Source organism: Tachypleus tridentatus, chromosome 12 (assembly GCF_004210375.1).
Source record: "Tachypleus tridentatus isolate NWPU-2018 chromosome 12, ASM421037v1, whole genome shotgun sequence".
Taxonomy (NCBI): Eukaryota; Metazoa; Arthropoda; class Merostomata; order Xiphosura; family Limulidae; genus Tachypleus; species Tachypleus tridentatus.
This window is the reverse complement of record NC_134836.1, coordinates 91,578,091-91,600,779: the sequence shown is the minus strand read 5'-3', so window position 1 is coordinate 91,600,779 and position 22,689 is coordinate 91,578,091. Positions and strand designations below refer to the sequence as shown.

The 22,689-nt window shown below is 33.6% G+C and overlaps 1 protein-coding gene across 4 annotated transcripts in view; it reads left to right on the top strand.

The window, feature by feature from the left end:
- LOC143233988 (uncharacterized) overlaps positions 1–22,689 on the top strand; it is an 86,228-nt gene that overhangs the window by 52,315 nt on the left and 11,224 nt on the right. For 2 of the 4 annotated variants that reach the window (XM_076470960.1, XM_076470957.1), the window contains one exon: positions 6,212–8,343. In XM_076470960.1, the coding sequence (XP_076327075.1) occupies positions 6,212–6,234 (23 nt within the window). In that variant the 3' untranslated portion in view covers positions 6,235–8,343. Of the gene's footprint in view, positions 1–6,211; positions 8,344–21,265; positions 21,505–22,689 lie in introns of those variants that run through there. The other 2 variants (XM_076470953.1, XM_076470956.1) reach the window with 2 other exon arrangements.

The window sequence follows — 22,689 nt, the reverse complement described above, 5'->3', positions numbered from 1 at the left end:
GTTTGTAATAAGACATATTTTACATCAGACCTTAAACTATGTGTCCTTTTTGTTTTATTATTTTGACCCAAAAATTGTTTTCCATATTTTGAGAGAAGTGCTTCCAATATTTCTTCAGCACCTGCTCCTTCAATTGATTCTTACGTCTTGTCAACTATCTATAAGAAATAAAAAAGAGAGATCCTGGTGAGGTAGATAAGCCCTTCCAATAAAGAACCGCCGCATAGAAATTTTCCAAAATGTATTTCTTAGTTTACCATTCTTTGGAAGTTTTCCACAATCTATTGATAAAGGTGTAGGCACTCGTGGTCAAATTTTGTGTTTTATGTTATTCTCGGTTTATTGAAATTCTTTTCTTTGATATTACAGAGTCAGAGTTTTATTTTTCAGACGTTCTGTAACTGCCGTACAATTCGTGCAAGATAACATTATTTCTTTATCTTGAGTGCTTTATATAAAGCATATGCTTTTCCGTGTTATATAATTTATTCGTGAGGCTGACGTGTGTTAAGTTCAAATATAATGATTTACTTAAATCGCTTCTAACAAATAGAACATGACAATTTGTGGAAAAGACCACATAAACTTAACTGAAGAAACGGCACTGCTCATCAACTGAAATATCAGAACTCATTCTCTGTAACCATTAGTCGGTTTCGCTTCTTTTTCATTGGTGTAGCTGAAAACGTTTCACAGAAAGTGTTGTATGTAACCATTTAAAAACATTTTGTCGCCGGGTGTTGTTTTTTCTGACCGAAAATCGTGATATATATTTTTTAAAAAAGCAAGATATTTCACATAATACACTTGCACTTGTTGTTGTTGATCTTTTAAAATGAAAGTTTTCAACAAGTTAACAATATATATATATATATATAATATATGTATATAATATCTCCCAGTTACAAAGTAAAGGCATGAGATACTGTTCTACTTCATATACGGATGAGATTTTATGATGATTCGTTTTTCGTTTCTAGTCTTTATGAGAAACTCAAAGACTTCATATATGAAATTATTGTACGGAATTTCACATAGAATTACAAAATAAGTACAAATAGAAAAATCAGTAAAGTACAGCATGCAGCTTTTTGACTGGATTAACGTTACTTTATCTTCCGATAGTTGTTTTTTTAGTGAAACTAGTTTTTAGTTATTCGACGAAGCTTCATTGGCTGTGTACTAGAGCGTAATAAAATATTTAGAAACAACGAATTCTTGTAAAAGGATTACATGTTGTTTCTTTTTTGAAAGAGCTCAGATATAGGAATCAATCATTTACGTTTTGTAATTGGACTTAGGCTTAGATTTTTTTCCAAAAGTCACTAGGAAAGATAATTATTAAAGGATATGAAATTTGATGTAGAATGGAAGTTGTTCCTCAGTTCTCTTGTTCTTATTTTATTTGTTTGTTTAATATATTACTCAGATATAACGTTACTGTTCTATAAATGCTTAAAAACACGCAATAATTTTGAAAAATATTCGAAATTGACGTGAACATCTGGTACTAAGTATACAATGGATTTTTTTTTTCTTTATTGACTTTGCAGTTGGGATGAGAGGAAATAATTCATCTAGTTCATTGATGGAGTATTCATGCCTAGATGAATAATACATGATAAACATTCCTTTTGTTTCGCAGACTGTAATCACTCTCATTTCATGGTATATATATAACACTACAGATTTGTTAGCATTAACTCCATGTCGAATATTATTAAAACGATTCTGGAGTCGAACCACAGTCGTGCTCCACTTAACGATCCTGCATCTTGATAGTAGTCCTATACGTTTTCATATACGATAGCATGAACACTTGTTTCATTTTTCGGCTGCTTCATGTGTACGACAGTTAAATTAAGATGTTGTCAAATCAGCCTGTGTACACGTGACTTGCGTAGCTTTTGTTATACTGTTTGGGATACTTGGATGACTATTGACACTTACTTTTATGTTCATGGATTCTAATCTGTAACAGTATGCTTTTCACGGCTATGATACGACTTGTTGGAGATGTCTTTCTGAATGGTTCTAGTACCCCATGTTTATTCATATTCCTTTGTTTTCTAATACGTCATTATAATCTAAGTATGTGAATATTTTGCATTGGAAAAATTTACCCATTTTCAGTAACATCACGCTACTTACGAATAACTACATGCCCACATTCGTCATCACCATCCACCGCCTACTATTGAGCTACTATTTTACCAATGAATAGTGAGATTGAACGTTACATTATAACGTCCCCATGGCTGAAAGGGCGAGCACGTTTGGTATGACAAGGATTAAAACCCGCGACCCTCAGATTACGAGTCGAGTGCCTTAACCACTGGCCATGTCGGGTCATTATTGTTTGAAACAGGCTAATGGCTCAGCATGGCCAGATGACTGGGGCGTTCGGCTCGCAATCTGAGGATCGTGGGTTTGAATCCCCCTCACACCAAACATGCTTGCCTTCTCAATCCCGGGAAGGTTTTATAACGTGACGATCAATCCAACCATTCGTTGATGAAAAAAGTAGCCATCGATTTGGCGGTGGGTGATGGCTAGCTGCCTTTCCTCTAATTTTTCACTGCTAAATTAGGAACAGTTAGTACAGACAGCTCTAGTGTAATTTTTCGCAACATCATAACAACCAAACGAATAGCTAAGCACTGTCAAAGTATTTTTGAAACATGCCAACCTATTGCGACTTTATATCATCTGTGTGGTTATGTGACATTCTCATTTGCATATTCTAAATTGTTTTACTATAATGTACTCAGTGTATGAAAGTATACTTTTGTTGAGTCATTCACTTGTGCAATGCTCAAAATTGCTTTATTTGCATTAACAATTTTGGGTGGAAAAGAAAAATTAACAGATCCAATAAAATATGCACATGATAAGCCTGACTAGCGTGCAAATTCCTTATGTTTTAATATACAAGAAAGGTTTGTTGAATTTCGCGTAGAGCTATTCGAAGGCTATCTGCACAAGCCATTCCTAATCTTGAATTGACAGATTAGAGATAAGGCAACTTGTTAACAACACCCACCATAACCTCTTGGGATACTTTAATCGAATAAAGGTTTTAATTGATCGCATTATAACTCTGCAATGTCTAAAGGGTCGAGCACGTGGGGTTGTAGGATTTGAACCGTAAACCCCCCACTTGCTAGTCAAGCGTCCTAACCACTTGACCATGCAACACATGCCTTCAGTGAATAGTCAAACTGAAAACATGAAAGTAATATTGTATTGATAAAAAGAAATATTTCATGTTTGTTTGTTTTAGAAATTTCACACAAAGCTACACGAGGGCTATCTGCACTAGCCGTCCCTAATTTAGCAGTGTAAGACTAGAGGGAAGGCAGCAAGTCATTACCACCTACCACCAACTCTCGAGCTACTCTTTTACTAAAGAATAGTGAGAATGACCGTCACATTATAACGCCCCCGAAGCTGAAAAGGCGAGCATGTTTGGTGTGACGGGTACTCGAACCAGCGACCCTCGGATTACAAGTCGAGTGTCTTAACCACCTGGCCCATGCAATCAAATAATTTATACTATACTGTTACTCCGAAAAGTTACATATTGTTATTTCAAACGTATGAAAAAAGTAATTTTTTGAATTAATTTATATTGGTTGTTCAAAAAAACATCCTTAGATAAAATTATAATTATGTGTTTCTTTGTGAACTACTAATTAATATAAATCCTATTCCCAAAGATTTTGAAATACCTCAGCCGACTTTTCAGTTGTCACTAATGGTGAACTGCAAAGCCAAAGTTCAAAGTAATTAATAACTAAGTTGAAACAATATTCAGCCAGTACTTTGACTAAATAGTTATTTTTAATGTATTCTATTAAAACGGATGTAATGAAACATGGATGTACTTTGTTGTCTTGGTTGATTTGGACGCGAATAGAAGTGTATTACTGTAGCTTACCCTAAAGTGTTTCATTACGCTCTCGATATTAAATTTTACTGTGGAGATTTAAGTAGTATTACTGTTACCACCCTTTCCGGGTTATTATCAAACTGGAGCCTAATTGCACCATCAGTTTCACAACAAACCCTTCGCTGCTTTACGCTCAATTTTTTTTACTACCGACAGATTGCTACGCTTGGCTGTGATCCTAGACTTCACTAGCATGGCTGATTAAAACTGCGGAGCACCTGCAGGGCTGTATTTTGTTCGGATTTCTTAATAACGGCTTGTTTGCTAATGCGAGCTGCACTATCAGTAAGTAATGGGGTTTCCTTGTCATTAATGATGAAACTACGCTAAATTGAGATGAGGTAACCATTAGTAGAATAGTTTAAACATCCGCTCTAACATATTCTGAGCATTTCAGGTGGTTCTGATAAATTACAAAGTATTTCAACGAATCGAAACCTGTAAAGAAGCTAACATTACAGTTGATTTCTTTGTTGTTGTTTAACTGGTATCGTTACAGTGTTGTTAAGAGTAATTTTAACAACAAGCTTTCTACTGCATCAATAATGATTTGTTGTTCTGCATTACATTTCTAGAATATTGAAACTTTTACTTAATTCGTGTTATTTAATGGCTAAACCTTAACGTGATAACCAGTTTTGAAGCTAAATATACGTTATACCTTCTGTGAATATTTTTCAAACTAAACATACAAGCATAATTTGAAAGCAAGCTATTCAAACAAATATAAAGATTTGTTTGTTTCTTTCAAAACTTCGGCTAAAAGCTACACAAAAAGCTCAAAACAGTCCCTAATTTTGAACTGATATAGAAAGCAGTTAGCGAACAGCTCGCGCCAAGAACTCTTGGGTTGCTCTTATGTAACAGGCATGACCAGCAATCTGAGGGTCGCGGATTCGAATCCCTGTCCCATCAAACATACTTTCCCTTTCAGCCGTCGGGGAGGGGTTAAAAGGTTACGAAAAATCCCACTATTCGTTCATAAAAGAGTAACAGAGTTGTCGGTGGGTGGTGATGACTAGCTGCCTTCCCCCTAGTCTTTCACTGCTAAATTAGGGATGGCTAGCACAGATTGTCCTCGTGTAGCTTTTTACGAAATTCAAACCAATTTTATCTAACAGACTGGTAGGGTTAATCTTCACTCTCACACAAAGCTTCTCAATGCGGATCTTTTTGCTTTAATTATCATTGAACCCTGTGCTAACAATCTGAATACTCTAACCACTAGAACAACAAAAACCCAATCATATGGAATTCTTCTGACATTAAATACTATAGTGTTCATAATAAGCATGTTTCAATTTCATGATTTAGTGGCTTTTTTTTATTTGAGACCAAAGGCCTCTTATGATTGTTGGAACATTTTAGATGCTAATAAGAAATAAATAACTCTTAGATAACGTTTATCTTGTGGTGCCTATCTCCTCTCCGGGCCGTCGTCCCTAGGAGAAAGACACCTAGACAACACAACCCACCTTCAACTCTTGGGTTACTTTTGTACTCACGAATAGTGGCATTGACCGTCCTTTATCACACCCTTGCGGGTGATAGTTTTTGTAGTACAGTGGAAATACTTTTGTCAAATAGATTCGAAACAAAAGATACATTGAACCATTTATCTCCTTTAAGTTTTTAGTTCTTTAAACCTTGGGTGTTGTCATCAATATTAATCGCTCTATTCTTCCAGCATTTCAGCATTCGTACTACTTTTAAATACATTAGTTTTTGAAGTATATTAATGTCTTTACTGGCCAAATGGTAATATAGAGATTGAGAACTTATTACTTGTTTTATAGAGCCTTTAATTTTGATTTCTAATACGGAACAGAAGTCATAATTTCGAAAGAAATTTGGTACGCAATAAGCAATCAACTCATTTGAGGTAGCTTATCTCTTTGCATTCTTTGTCACTCAACGTTCCTTCTCCATCTACGCTCATACTCTGATAGTGGCGAAAATAAACCAATACTTTCTTAAATAGTTTCTTAACATATTGTCAACTTACTTATAAAAAGAAATGTTAAAATATACAAATAAATTATGTGTCTTATTGATTTTTTTAAACAAAGGTAACCAGTTGCCAATTATATATTAACCAAAAGAAAATCGGTGGACACAGCAGATAGCCTAATGTGGCTTTGCTATAAGAAAATACGCACACACACATTGAAAGAAAAATTGGCTTAAATTCTAGATTTTCCACGTCTGTTATATATTTTATTTGAGCGTATTAGTCGATTATTTTGTTTCTTTTTACAGGTCTCTCGGTGGGACAGCGGTAAGTCTTCGGATTTTTAACTCTAAAATCAGGGTTCGATTTCTTTCGGTGGACACAGCATATAGCCCGATGTGGCTTTGCAATAAGAGACAAACAAACCTTTTTACTGGTATGGATTTGTGGATTTATTGTGGCTAATTCGAGACATAATGTTAAGGATAATATTTTGGTGATCCACACCATAGCCACCTGTGTAATGATTTTCATATCCAATTTTGGCATACAACGCAAAATCGAACGTTCAAAAAACGATACATGTATTATGTATTAATTCTGTGTGGACAAACAGAAAGCTATATAATTTTACACTTCGACATTAACGGAAAGCAGAGTACATGTTTTAAAAATTATTTTTTAAGGTGTACAACTTTTTCTAATGTATTGTGTATTTCTTTATCTTCGTTAACGTTTAGAAGCGATTCTAAGTTTAATATATAGAGAGATGTTTACTTTTTCTTGCTCATTTTCTAAAATTTTCTCTTTCTAATTGGTTATAGTAGAGCCTTAAGATCGTGCCTTGTGTATGAAATGCGAAGGAATCTCAGTTCTGTTTCATCTGAATGATGATTTTCTTTTGTTGTAAGGCAAGTTTAGGTTTAAGTATTTATTTGACCAAAATTCTGTTATTATGTTTATGTGTGTGCTCTAAAGACAGAGAAAAATCATTCGTCATAGAGTGAAGAATCGTCATTTACCGAATTTAAAACTCCACGTAGTGAATTTGAATAACGAATATTTTTTATTGAACTTTGATTACTAATTTTCAAGTATTAAGTAAAATACTGTAAATATTCAATATGGAAACAAACAATACATGTGTGGCCTAAAGAAACGTTTTATCTTTCTGATTAGTTTTGTTTTTTCTTATTTTGCGCAAACTAGCCGTCCCTTATTTAGCACTGTAAGAGTAGAGGGAAGGCAGCTATTCATCACCACCCACTGCCAACTATTGGGCTACGTTTTTTTTACCAACGAACAGTTGGATTGATCGTCACATTATGATGCCTCCACAGATGAAAGGGCGAGCATGCTTGGTACTACGGGGACCCGCGACCCTCACATTACGAGTCGAACGCCTTAACCACCTGGTCATGCCGAGCGTTCTGATTAAATTTATCCGTGTTTTTGGATTTCTTGTGATAGTTGTAAAGGAGACAAAAATATTTGTTCTTACATATTTTCCTCCCAGTGGCTTAACGGTAACTCTATGGGCATATAATGCAAAAAAGTGGGTTTCGATACCAGCGGTGGGCAGAGAACAAACAATCCGTGGCGTAGCTTTCAATTTTACACCAAACAAACAATCAAACGAAGCTATGTAATTAAAACATCCAATAATTACTGAGCTAATAAACAATTTACAAATATCTGTAATATAACTGTGAATTAGATAACCAAGTAGTGGGGCAGACAGGGTCGTTTGCAAAAGAATAATATTTCTCTTGGTCATGATTAAAACTAATTCTCCAAACTAAGAATAATAATATTTCTTGAGCTATGTTTAATATAAATTTTCACAGGCACACAGAAAAAACTATTTAAGGCTAACGTAAGAAATGATCATTTTTCATAAAGATAAAAAAACACGTCATCTCGTTCGAGTTATTTTTTATCTTGTTATATATGGAAGAAAAACTGCGGAGTAATGGCCATCTTTAAAGTAAGGAAAATCATGTTCATCCATATCAAGTAAGGTGATAAGTCAGTCCACACAGACTGCTCTGGAGGTAATTTGTCACGGCTTTGACTACTTAATTACTGGAGTAGAAGCTCCGGTAGCTTTTGACGCATCTGCTCCTTGGAATGGTAAAGATCCTTTTGGTCTGTATCTGCTTTTGGCAGGTTCCATTGATCACCGACGTCTTGTCCTCTAAACCACAGAACTTTTGTGGATACGTCACCGTATTTTGTTTTCGTCGATAGAATTACAAGTAAACTTGTTTGCTATCAATGTTACTATCTAGTTTACATTAAAATAAGGCTAGTTTTATTATTGTTATTTTTACTGATTGTTAAAGAAACCTATGAGCAGTTAATATAATTTTTAACTGAGCATCTTTTTTTTTAACATCAATTTTTTTTTAGAAAGGAAGAAATAAAACGGTAGATTTTGAACATACAGATGAAAAGGTGTTATTATTCTGCGGGAAAAGGTAATATTAACGTCTATATAAATAAAGTGTAGTTCATGCTCTATTTAACTCAGTCTAAATCATCTGTTTACTCTACCCAACTTTTATATATTTATTCGCAGCAGAGGAAGGATTTTTTTTGGCAACTCAACTTTTACTCATTCAAACCAACCAGTTAATATCACATCGAACACATAACTCAACTTTACCTATTCAGACCAGTTGATACCACACAGAACATTAGTAACTCAACTTTTACCTATTCAAACAAGTTAATATCACACAAAACGTCAACATTATTGTAGACGTGAACAGGATTTATAACCACTGGTTATTTTTTGGATCAAGATACTTTCTTGAATTATAATAAATCGGTATATTGTCTTGTTTCCTTATTCAGTTATTCTTTAGTACAGCTTATATCTCTAGGCATTGTCTCTTTTCTAATTTCATTTTTCCAATAAAATGAGACCTGAAGGGTTGATTTGCAGTTATTTCATTTTTAAGAAATTTGCATGAATTTATGTTTTCAAGATTGTATTTCTATGCTGTTATTAGACAAGTGATAATTATTCTTATCATATATGTAAAACGTTGCTGTAAAACTCTCCAGGATTGCCCGGCATGGCCATGTGGTTAGGTCGTTGGATTCGCAATCTGAGAGTAGAGGTTTCGAATCCCCTTCGCACCAAATATGCTTTCCTCTTCAACCGTGGGGACACTATAAAGTGACAGTCAATCACACTATTCGTCGGGAAAAGAGTAGTCCAAGAGTTAGCTTGGGGTGGTGGTGGAATAACTGCTTTCCTTCTAGTCTTACACTGCTAAATTAGAGATTGATAGAGCAGAGAACCCTTGTGTAGCTTTGCAAGAAATTCAAAACAAACAAAAAACGGTCCAGCGAGTTATTTATCTGAATACACTAAAGGAAGAATATAAGCGTTACTTTGGAAAATAAGTTATAAACATCTGCTTCTGACGTAATCCAAGAATATTCAGATATCTTGTCAGTCTTAGGTAACGCTTCCTGTCTTTCTAAGCTACATTCATCCTTGTAAGACCAGTCCAGTATTTTCTATTCTTAGCACACTCTCTCCATCTGATTCCTGCTTCGGCCAATATATCGTCCCGTTATCTATTCTTCTGCCTTCTATTAAATCCTTTACCTATCCTAGGCTGCCATTTTGTTATTCTTAACGTCCACATATTATCACAACACCTTACTAACATGCCCATCTCATTCCCATTTAGTTCTTCGAATGAATCTATTCTGTTTGTTGTTTTTCTTATTCTCCATCTGTCTTGTAGTGTTATATGAAGTATTTTTCTTTCCATAGCTTCTTCTTCTTCCTTATCACTACTGTTAGTGCCCATCTTTGGTCACCATGTGTTGAGGTTGGTGGTACACACTGATCCATGATCTTTTTCGTCAAAGTAAAAGGGATATTTTAATTCTCTAGCACTTCTTTGCACATTCCAAAACATTGCGATGTTGCCTTTATTTTTACCATAATTTAATTCCTTGTTGTGTGTTACATTTTGAAGGTTTGTCCTAAATGTATCTACTCTAACACTTTCTCTAATTTTTTTTTCACTCTCAATTTTGATGGTATTTGTATAATGATAGTTGGTTTTTCTCTAATGTACTTTTAATCCTGCTATCTTACTACTGGCATTTAAACTGATTAATAGGGCTTCCATCTTTTTTGTTGAATCTATAAACATCATCTGCAAACTTTCGATCTATTACTGTCTCGCCATATATTTCCATACCTTCATTTTCTCACCCAGTTTGTCCGAATACTTCTTTTAGAGTTGTCGTAAACAGTTTTAAATACTGTATCACCCTGTTTCACCATTTCTCTATCTTTATCACTAATTATACCTCCTTATCAAGATGTATTTTTGCTGTTGCGTCTGTATATATAAATATTAATATTTCAATGTAAGTTAGATTTTCGCCTATTGTAACTAAAACATTTAATATTGTGCTGTTTCCATAAAATCAAATGTTTTTTCATAACCTATAAATCCCACACATAAAAGTAAGTAAGATATATTTAACTGATTTTTTTATTATTTGATTAGTTTCATGTAAATGATCTGTTGTTAAAAATTTTTACCTAAAGCCTTCTTGTCCTCTTGGTTGATGTTTGTCCAAAATTCTGTTCAATGTTTTTTCTAGTACTCTTGTGAATAGTGAAATAATAGACTTAAGGGATGGCAATTACTTACATCTTATTTGTCTTCCTTCTTATATAAAATGATAATATTGGCCTCTTTCCATTTCTCTGGTATCGTCTTTGACTTCAATATTTTGTTAAACAATTTTGTTATTTGTCTTAATGTTTCAGTTCTACCTGTTTTAAAAATATCACTGGTGATTATATTGTTTCCTGGAGCTTTCCTACTCTTCATTTCAGTTAATACATTCTCCAATTTTGATATTAAAATTTTAGGTACCTCTATTTTAATTCTGTTTTCTTACTCTCAAAATTCATTGTTGTTCCTGTTTCATCTTTAACAATTTATGTATTTAACAATGTATTGATCTTTAACAATTTATCTCTGTAAAATATCTGTACATATCTCAACTATTTCTATCATTTGTGGTGATTCCTTTCTGTTTTTTTTATTGAGCATATTTTTTGTTTTCAACCTTCTACTGACACTCTTAGGTCCTCTACTCAACCAGCTTTTAAGATTTGTTCAGTATTTTCTTTCCTTCTGTTTCTTTAATTAAAATTTCATTAAATTGTTAGCCAAACTTATCCAGATCTTGCTCTTCCTCAAAAACTCGAGTGTGTGTGTTTTTCTTATAGCAAAGCCACATCAGGGTATCTGCTCAGCCCACCGAGGGGAATCGAACCCCTGATGTTAGTCTTGTAAATCCGGAAACATACCGCTGTACTAGCGGGGTACTCGAAGACTCCCCCTTCTTTTCTTAGATTTAACTCAAAATCTTTTTTATTCACATTTAGATTATTAACATTGATCTTGGTAGCTTTTGTATAATTTTAATTCTCGCCAGTGTTTTATTTATGTTAATTTTTGTTCTCACCATCCTTTGATCACTTCGTATGTCTGTCTTGGTTATGACTTCACAATTTTCCATCATTTTTTTTTATTCACCACTATCAACTCGATTTGGTTTTTATGTTTCCGTCTGGGCTTTCCAATGTCGAATAACTCCTTGTTTTCTTTCCCAAATAAAGTGTTTCCTGTCACTAACTATTATTTTTCTGCAAGCTAAATAAGTCTTTCGTCTCTATTGTTTCTTTCACCTATACCATATTTTCCTAAACTCTAAAACGGTTCGTTGTCTCCTTTAATTTTCATTTTTGCATTGAAATTACCCTTAACTACATTGTACTTCGATTTGCTTTTCCTCAGTACGTTTTCAACATCATCATAGAATTTCTCTATCTCATCATCATCATAGTCAGATGTCGGGACATAAACTTAGATTACTATCATTGCTTCTTTACCACCGAGATTCATATCTAGGGATATCAGTTTGTTCAATTGTGTATGAAAGATTCCAATATCGTCTTTCATGTTTGGATGGATGACAAAGGCTACAACTTTCGCTTGTGAATCTTAATCTATCTTCTCCGCCTCATATATTCACACGTATTTCGTTTCTACTGGGCTTTCTCCAATTCTTTTATTTTCACTTAGACCTAGGATGTCCCATTTCATTTCTTTAATTTCTTCCAGTAATCTTTTAAGATCATCATCGTATTTTAAGGTTCTCACATTGTAAGTACAAATATGTATGGTAGGTTTGCGAGTTTCATTACTGGTCTGTAATATTTCCGTTGGATTTAGACCAGAAACACCAAGAAGCGGAACCATTTTTCTTCCATTTGAAGAATGCTCCATCTGATTTTGAGCACCACGGCTTTGGTGAGATTTTGGTCCATCACTAACGCACTCGTTGGACGTGTCGTTTTCTTAGTGACACCATCACTCCCAGTTTTTCGCTGACTTAGATATTTACTGCCAGCCGTTGATCAAAACGATTCTTCTGCCTGCTAGTGTGTAAACTCTGACCATCAATGACGTAACTTACCAAAACGCTCCGAGATATCAGCCTACTGCCGTTTGAATTTCATCGTTTTGTTGGTACGAGGCTCTAACCAGGTACTGACAACAGGAATTAGGTGAGCCCGAAACTCGCGATCTGGGCAGAGTCATCACTCCTGGAAGTAACTCTAAGTGTTGCTAGCTACTTTTCTGAAAATATCTATTAAAAATAATGTTTTATACGAAATGCACAGCTTCAATGATAAGAGATATATTTCTAGGCATATGGATTAAGTTAACGGTGATTTAGGATCTTTCAGTTGACATATTAAAACTTAGTAACTCACAAAGAATTTAGAAGCTGGACTATTATTGCTTCATCGCCTGAATAATCTTTTTAATATTAACTTTCACGATCAAGACAGAGTTTATTAGGCTCAAGCAAGGAACTGTGAGAGAAGTGAGATCTTTATAAATTGAAGCAGTGAGGCATCCGTTCAATATACTTTGTTATAGTGATGTTCTTTTCCATGGAAAACGACTATTTATTAGTTTACTGTCGGAAACCTGAAGTGCTTTAGAAGAGAAGCAAAATGAGAAAAGGGAAGGCTTATTATACTAGTTATTTTCCAAAACTTGTTTCATGCGTTGTTTCTCTCGACTGAACCGATTTGTTAAAACCAACTTTCCCTAAAGAAAAGCACAACGTAAATCATTAGGATAACAAAAATGCGAATATTTTAAAGACGATTCATAATAATAGGTTTCGTTCACATGCACCTTAATATCTCTGAACATCCTGCTTTATAAGGACAACTCATTCTGGAGGCTTATAAATAGATATTTGGTATTATATGTTACCGATAAGATTATTTCAAGTTGAGAAATTCTATTGAAAGCGAAAACTGGATTGCATGGCCTATTGTCTGACAAATAACAAAAAAGTTAATTAACACTCAATTACATTTTTTTTTGTCAGTAAGTAGATATTTACTAGAATAGAAAAATAGATGTTTAGATTTTCTTCAAAGAGAATAACTGCGTCTGTAGAGGATTCCGGGTCCGGCGATAACTTAGCTAACGTCCTTGGTAAACATTAAAACTTGTAGTGGAGGTGCTTAGGCTTGGCATAGCCAAATGGTTAGGGTATTCGACTCCCAATTTAAAGGTCGCAAGTTCGAGTCCCAGTCACACCAAATATGTTTACCCTTTTGGCCGTGGGGCGTTATTTATGTGACTGTCAATCCCACTAGTCGCTAGTAAAAAAGGAGCCCAAAAGTTGGCGGTGGATGATGATAACTAGTTGCTTTCCCTCTAGTCTTACACTGCTAAATTAGCGACATATATCCCTCGTGAAGCGTAGTGCGAATTTAAGAAAAAAAAACAAGAACTTAATGCTTTGTTGGATGTCTATTACTTTAGATCCATAGTATTAAAGGTTAATTTAGTCTTAGCGCTAGTTCAGATTGAAATACAAATACCAGTGAGCTCTCCTACGAAAAAAAAAATGTTTTACAAATCAGTTTTTTTCACTTTATTTCGTACGTTGTTTAACTTTCTCATGCTTTTTATGTCAAAGGAAAAATAGATGGTTTCCCTGTTACAGTTTATATACCATTCTTATATGCGTGTATTATTGTTTTCGATGAAGATTGTAATGTTACTGCAGTTCTGTGTTCACAAAAATAAGAAAAGAAAAATCCTCAAATATATTTAACTGTATACAAAGGTTGCTCCTATTAGCTGGATGTTTGTCATTACAGAAGTAACCAACCATAAAGATGGGGTTTTGAAATCAAAAGCAAATTCTACCGGTTTATTAAGTGGTCAAACTGAAAGAAACAAAAAAAAAGAGAAAAGAAATCGTAAATGGGCAGACACAGTATCAACCCATTCATTGACTTACAAATATTATCCCATAGATGTAGACCCCCAGTAGCACAGTGGTATGTCTGCGGACTTACACACTAAAAACCGGGTTTTGATACCCGTGGTGGGCAGAACATACAGATAGCCCATTGTGTAGCTTTGTGCTTAATTCTAAACAAACAAACATACATGGAAGGCACATCCAAACAAATGCAAAAAAGTTTTAAATGTCTTGATATTAGAAGTACTTTTAAATAGAAAAGTAGTTCGTATCTTCAGAAAAATAAGTTTTTACTCACAGATAACAAGCAGGTGTTGTACACAAGATAGCTTGCTTCTATCGAACTATTATTTTGCTGCATAAGTCAACCATACTTTCGACGACTTGAAGCTAAACAACAATGACAAAATAAGTAACTAAAACACACAAAAATGGAAAGTATTCTGCCTTCTTCTTCGGACAAAAAACATTATTTTGATGAACCTAAAATTATTTGGCAAAAATATCAATCCTACAAAAGTGTATAAAATCTCGACACATTAATTGAGTCCAATGTACGCTTACACGTGGCGAAGGGGCTGTTACTTTACCATTTTATTTAAAATTTTACGAAGTTATCTCATGAGTGTTTTGCAATAGAACAGTTTCAAAATGCCCCTGAACGTTTTTATTCGATTCAACGACATGAAATAAATGCCTATTCGAGTTGTTATAAACATAAATGCAATTTCCCACGGTCCGATTATCCTTTGGTGTTTGTTAGATAAAATCTTGTAATCATTAATGTCGTAGTAAAATTTGTTATTTATATACAAATTAACAATCTGGAAATTAAAATGTAATTTGAAAACAGATATAAACAATTCAACATTCTGTGATTGAAATAAGCACTTCAGTCGATTACTCAATGTTATTATCATTATTAAGCTTATTGGATTTATTCTAAATTTACTATGTTTTGTAATTATCATACTTATTCATTCATATGTTTAGGCAGTAAGATTTTATATTAGCCTAATAATGCCGTTTCGTGTAATGTTATCTTTCAGAAACTAACATTTCACCAGCTACTGAACGCAGAAAAAAGTTGTCATGGATTTATTTTCAAGTGATTCTTAGATATAATTATTTAGTTATTATTTTTATTTCAAAAATTATGTTCGAAGGTAGATAAAATTATTGAAACTTAATACATCAAAGTTCTTCTTACCTAAGGCCTAATCCTAAACCTATCTAAAGGATAGGTGTTATAAGGTAAGAACCAGAAATAAAAGCCCATACAGAAAATATTCCAAATATTACTTGAAGTGGCAGTGAATGGGCTAAGAATATGTATGCAACTTAAACCTTATTGAAAGATATATTTTTCAATTGTAGTACCAAATTAATTTACACATACACTGTGACGGAATTTCATAAGATAATTTAGTTCTATTTTGTTTAGAATTATGCTTGGATAAACGTAAATCTAGAGAAATGAGTTAAGCATAGAATATTCAATGAATGTTGTTCCTAAAAATGAATATCATTTTGACCTATTATTGATAAGAATAATGAATGAACAAATTCATTACTGAAGAGAAAACCAAGGCAATTAAAGATACAATGAAGCAAACAGCAATAAGTACTGTTACAAATGAATACTGCAGAGATTTTACTTATGCATAAGAAGTATAGGTGGTGACAATGTTACTGGTGAAAGCTATACTACAATGAACTATTTAATGGAAAACTAATAGGTGATTAATCCATCACTGAAAATAAAGATTATAATTTCTAAGCCTGGCAATATTGAATTAAAATGTCCAACGTACTTGAATATGGTTTCCTAGGATGAAAATAGAATATTTTTTGGATCCTCAGATTACCGTTGATTTGTGAGTTATGTCATAAAACTATTTACTTTTGAACTGAGAATAAGTAAGTGGCATAGTCATGTAGACGTTATTCCTATTAATTGTACAGTTACATTGTGATTGATCATCATATGACTGTAATTCACATCTTACACCAGAAATTAATTACGGTTAAGAAGCAATTACTATATTGGTGGTGACTCTTAAACTTCGTCATATGTATTAAACTTGCAATACCAATGACTCAGTAAGTAAATTACATTTACTGGCTAGGATACCTGTACCCTGGACGGAAGATACGTAAATTCATAATTAATGAAAGTTTATGTCAGGACATGAAAAGTTGTTTCTTTATATATATGATTTAAAAAACAACACCAAATTCTCCTAAAAAACAGCAAAAACATAATGTAAAACCGAACAAACCTTCATGCCAAATATGGCGAAGATCCATTAAAAAGGGCAAAATAGTGGTAAAAAACCCTCAAAATGCAAAAGTGAAAATTGTACGTATTTCCCCATGAGCCTAATGAATCTTCATGTCCCCTGCTGGTACAGTGGTAAGCCAACGGATTTACAACGCTAAAATCAGGTGTTCGTATCCCTTAATGGACTCAGCCCGATGTGGCTTTGCTATAAGAAAACACAGACATACAGACTAAACCTCCATACCAATTTTTGTGAAGATCCATCCACACCCTGCGAAGTATTTACATGGACATACAACAGACAGTACTAGTATATTTATATAGATGGCGCTACTGCATTAAATCTTCTTGTGACATATTTATGACGTCATATCTGCAATATTAAAATGGAGAAAAAATAAAGTTCTCCGTGACGGGCAACAAAGGAGAAACAGGAAAATTTTGACCCCCATTGCACATGTACATGCACACAAGAAAAAGATTCGCGAAGTTGGAGGTTAAACACTGCGTAATTAAAATGCTTTGCCAGTATCATATAGGCAAGAGTTCCGCTACACTGTGATTTTGTTTTATAAATCTCATTTATTGCGATTATCTACTTAAATAATACAACTTTAGACAATGTTACCAAAACTGATTATGTTGACTTCAAAGATGACAAAATACAATTATTAAAGAGGTATGGGTCCTGCATGGGCAGGTGGTTAAGGCACTCGACTCGAAATCAGAGGGCTGCGGGTTCGAATTACCGTCACACCAAACATGTTCGCCCTTTCAGCCGTGGGAGTGTTATAATGTGACGGTCAATCCCATTATTCGTTGGTAAAAGAGTAGCCCAAGAGTTGGCGGTGGGTGTTGATGACTAGCTGCCTTCCCTCTAGTCTTACACGGCTAGCATAGATAGGCCTTGTGTAGCTTTGCGCGAAATTTAAAACAAACAAAGAAGAATGTTCCTAAATTTGAGACTATATTCGTTAATGTTTTCTGTTCTGTATCTAGAGTTAGGAAAAGTAAACATTATTTTTGTTTTCTTGTTATTAAGCTATACAATGGGCATAACACAGTTAGCTCATCACGGGTATCGAAACGCGATTATTAGCGTTATAAGTCTTCATACTTACCGCTGAGTCACCGAGGACTGTTCTTTTTTCGTGCGCTTATCTTCTTGGTACCAGATATACATAACTATCACTGATGACTATGAAACAAAACGTAAAGCACTTTTCCTGTAGAAGATGAACCAATATAAATAGTCTACCAAAACACGAAACATTTACTGTGTTATTTCTAGTCCGAGTAGCTAGTTATTCTAGACCACAAGAAGCAAGTCAGTGATGTGATATGGAACTGCGAAATAACTTCACGATCCTTGTTTATCTCAGCTATAGCTAGAGCGTCACCGTTTCCAAGCACTTTGTTGCTAAAAGAGCTTTGTCACAGACATTTGTATTCATGAAAATCGTCGGTGTATCAGACAATGCATTAGATCGTCAAGGTGAATGACGTATTATAACATTGTAAAAACCTTGGTAGTAATTTGATCTCTCAGTGCTCTTTTTAAACAACAACAACAACAAAACGTGTTGTATTTTTGTATGGAAAAGCAGTGGGTTATAAGAGGAAATTAGAACTGTACCCGTATATTTATAAAAAAAAACGACGAAAAGACAAAAAAAAAATCAACGTTGCATATTCTTCGGTCTGTTTCGCATTCATTTGATGGCGAATCTGTTTTTGTTTTTTGATGTCGCCAGCTCAAATATGGCAAAGTATGGAAGGTTTATTAGAAAGTAACGAAAGCACCCATTTGTATGCTAATGTTTTTTGTAAGCTGAAACAAGAAAGCGACTAATGTGTTCTGGTTGAGCGAACCTGAAAAAAATATAATCGCAAATTTTCTTATTTGTTCATTTCTATAACACTGTTTAGCATAAATCTCTCGCTATGTTCTTGCATCCTATTATCGTAGTTACTGGGAGATCGTAGAACGCGAGATGCTATAAACACGTATACGGTTCAAAGTCGTTGTTATTGAAAAATATTGTGAAAATAAAAGAAAGGAAGATTTCCATAAAATAAATGAGAAACAAATTTAAGTTAGAGTTTCGAAATTGAACATTTTTAAAGCAATAAGTATTTCTTTACACAAATATCCGAATATCCTAATGAGATATTTTAAGAGGGAATAGACGTATGTGTGTATGTTTTCTTATAGCAAAGCCATATCGGGCTATCTTCTGAACCCACCGAAAGGAATTGAACCCTCTGATTTTAGCGTTGTAAATCCATAGACTTACCGTTGTACTAGCGGGAGGCAAATAGACGTATGAGTAACTAGATGTTCTCACTTATATGTTTATTTTTTTTGTAAGAAATGTAAATGTTTCTACTATTATTTGAAGGTTATAGGAACAAAATTCGTAAAGGGATATATCCCAGTTGTGCTTCATAAGCTAGTTCCAATTTGATGCATAAAAACGAATTATATACCAAGCAGGATATCATTTATAAACAAGTCAGTAATAAGTATCAATTGTAACTTAGTATTAACTGGATAAGCATATTTGAATGTACAATGATAAAACAGAAACAAACTGAGCTACCAGAGAAAAGTGTTATACAGAAACTAAGCAAACTTTAGATAAAAAAAAAATTACTGGCGAATTATATTAAGCAATATAAAACACTGTCAGGAAATACGATAACGGTAATAAGATACGCGGAAAACTGAGACTAATCAAAAGAGAAAAGCAATTATAGGTAATGAAAATGTAGGAAGTAAAATAAAAGAAATTCTCACATGTGCACAGTGATGTTGAAGGATCTCCAAGAAATTGATCCGAAAAGACGTAGAATATACATTAGAGTGCCAGAGAAAACAAAACCTCGTGAGACATACATACACACACACACACCTTTATATATCCTTTGACAAAACTTGATCAGATGCTGCTAGATGACAAAAGTTCACACCAGGAATTTCTCTTGTTGGTTAGCAGTGATAGAATATCATTCATATTTTACTTTTTTTTTTTTCTGCCAACTACAAAGCAAACACTCGTAACTTGGATACTGATCCAGTTCTATGTATAAAGTGTTCGTCTATTTTGTTTCTTGCAGTACAGATACAAGTTTTTGTTATTTGTTTGAATGAGCCAAACATCCATTTACTCAACTCAAGGTTGTTTCTTCTACTATAATCACTGGAAGAGACTGTACAGATTTTGGTCAAAGTTCCACTGAGACGTCTTTACTCTGTACAGAAAATGATAGATTGTAGTAGAAATTCTACCCAAGGGGAAACTTGCTATGGTTTCGCCGAATGGTACCATATAACGGTGTCATCACATCAAACAACCTGCTCTACTATCCACGAATAATACTGAACATTACTAAGTCGAACGGTATTCGTTCTTCGTGCATCTATTCAATATATATATTGTCATTCCTTTTCCATTTCCTGGTCCTGTGACATGTACTGTTTTTCAAACTATGTCTCTCTCTCTCTCTCTAGAGTGGAAAAGATAAGCTGCCAATATATTGGTCGACCTGTTAAATATTATATAGTATTGTCCTCTGCTACAACTTCTCAAGAAAATCTTTCACGCTTATAAAACACAATTTGATTTTTCCTTTTTCACTTGGAGAACCCCTGTTAACAATCAAGGAATCCGCAGTCGAAGACATGTTTTTGAGTTGTAAAAACAAAACAAAAAAACGCCTAACATTCGTATTTTGATGGTAAACCAACTGTCAACGAAATAGGCTTAAAGCAACCTCTGGTTTCTAATGTAACCATATCATTAAATGATTGAAAAATGTGATATAAACATACATACAAGAATTGTATTTGTTATCTACTTAACTTGTTTTTGGCAGAAAAGTAGCGATGACAACTATTTCTTTGAATAAAATAATTAATGGCTTGAACAACAATTTAAAAAAAACAACCTAAGTTATAGTGCATGTAATTAATGTAAGAAAAACGGTAAGTGTGGTTTATAAAAATATCATATATATAGTTGTGTGATATTGGTTTAACTACCGATGCAGTATTTGGAAGTTGATATTATTATATCAGATCGATTTTAGGAAGTTCGAGCAAAGCATTGATATATCCTCAAGTCCAGGTTATCGGATTTGGGATTTCATCTAAGTGTTATAAGGAGATACGACGACAGTTATTGGATTTGTCAAAAGCTTCAGCGGTAAAAATTGCCTTGAAATTAAAAGAATTGGATCGGTAAAAACGGTATTTTCAGTTGAATCATCATTCAAACAAAAAACGTTAGACACTATAACACTATATTCTTACTAACTTTCTGTACAGTTGTCGATGCTCCAATACTGTTGCTAGGAGTTTGATAAATAAATTTCGATTGGAACCCGATCTTCATTTCTAACCTGTTATTTCATGTTAGCTTGAAAAATGTCAATTTTAGCATCGGATGAGACAACGTATAGTGTCTCTATTACCTTGTATGACAGGGAAGATGTTTTATTATTTTCTCATGTACCATAATGGAAATTTTATTGTTTCTGCAATGCGTAACGTATTTCTAGTAAGACCATCGTATTTTCTATCGCTTTATTTTAAATTCTGTAGACGAATTCTTGAAACCAAACTGAAACACAAACAAGTATTTATAGTTATTTCTACCTTATGAATTGTAGACATGATTCGGAAGGGAATTTATTTGATAATAATCTTTTACTCAAGGGTTATCTCCGCAAGCCGTTCCCAATTTTGAAGTGGTAGACCATAGGAAAGACAGTTATTCAACACCACCTACTGCTACCTCTTGGACCACTCTTTACCAACGAACAGAGGGGCTGACAATAACGATGTAACGTTTCTTCGACTGAAAGAACGGTGTTCGGTGAAAGAGTTCGATTCCTCGACCTTCAGTATTCGACTTGAGTATCCTTTCCACCATGTCATGCCAGGCATCTCCAAGGGTAAGATGTACTTTAATATATAGCTTTATATTTTAGTAAACATTTTTAAGAACCTTAAACATCTTTATAAACTTAGCTTGCTTATTCCATGACTGGTTGTTAAAATACAGTAGCAACATAAGTAATTAAATACGTATTTTTATGAACCTCCATTTATTAACATTTGCAAAAACTGGACTTAAGCTTTAGCATGGTAAGTAGCATTACTAAATCCATCTTTCGGAATGATGGCGTCAATAGAACTCATCATAATGTTCTTTAGATTTATAGATTTAAAAAAAAAGGAAAATGTTGGAAATATTTTTAGCAGCATTATTTATTATTATTTATTTATTATTTATTGTTATTTATTTATTATTTATTATTATTTATTTATTATTTATTATTATTTATTTATTATTATTTACTTATTATTTATTTATTATTATTTACTTATTATTTATTATTATTATTTATTCTGTAAATTTTACTGTTAGTGGTATTCTTCTGATTATAATTATTAATCATTTTTATTATAATAGATGAATGTTGTATAACACACTGTTAGATTATAATTATTATAATGGATAACTGTTGTATAACACACTGTTAGATTATAATTATTTTTATGGATAACTGTTGTATAACACACTGTTGAATTAACATCTTTTCAAACCCAGCAGATCATTTACTCTTGAGATAGCTATGGCCAAGTTGTTGTTGAGTTGCTTTTTTTCTAAGTTAAGCACAAAGCTACACAATGCTCTGTCCACAAAAGGTATCTAAACTGAGTTTCTAGCATACTCTATTGATTAGTCTAGTGGTTAGCATACCAGTGAAGATACAATGCTTCTTTGGCATTATTGAATTTCTTACAAATCGTTCAGTTTGTATTACACAAATCAAGTTAACCATGGAATCTGGATGTCTTGTATTACACCTTTCAAATTAGCGGTGGGATCTGGATGTTACAACACAGAAAATCACTACAACCGATTATGTTTTATTCTATTTCATTGGTCAAATATGTAACGTTCACATCCAGAAAATTAATAAGAAATGGTAAAGATAAACCTATCCTGCTTACATATCATAGAGCTGTATTTCGATTGGTTGAGATTTAAGTATAAGGACTAAATACAGACTTTTATTCAATGGTATGCTGAAATTGATGTGACTGAACGTCAAGGAGATAAGCTACATATT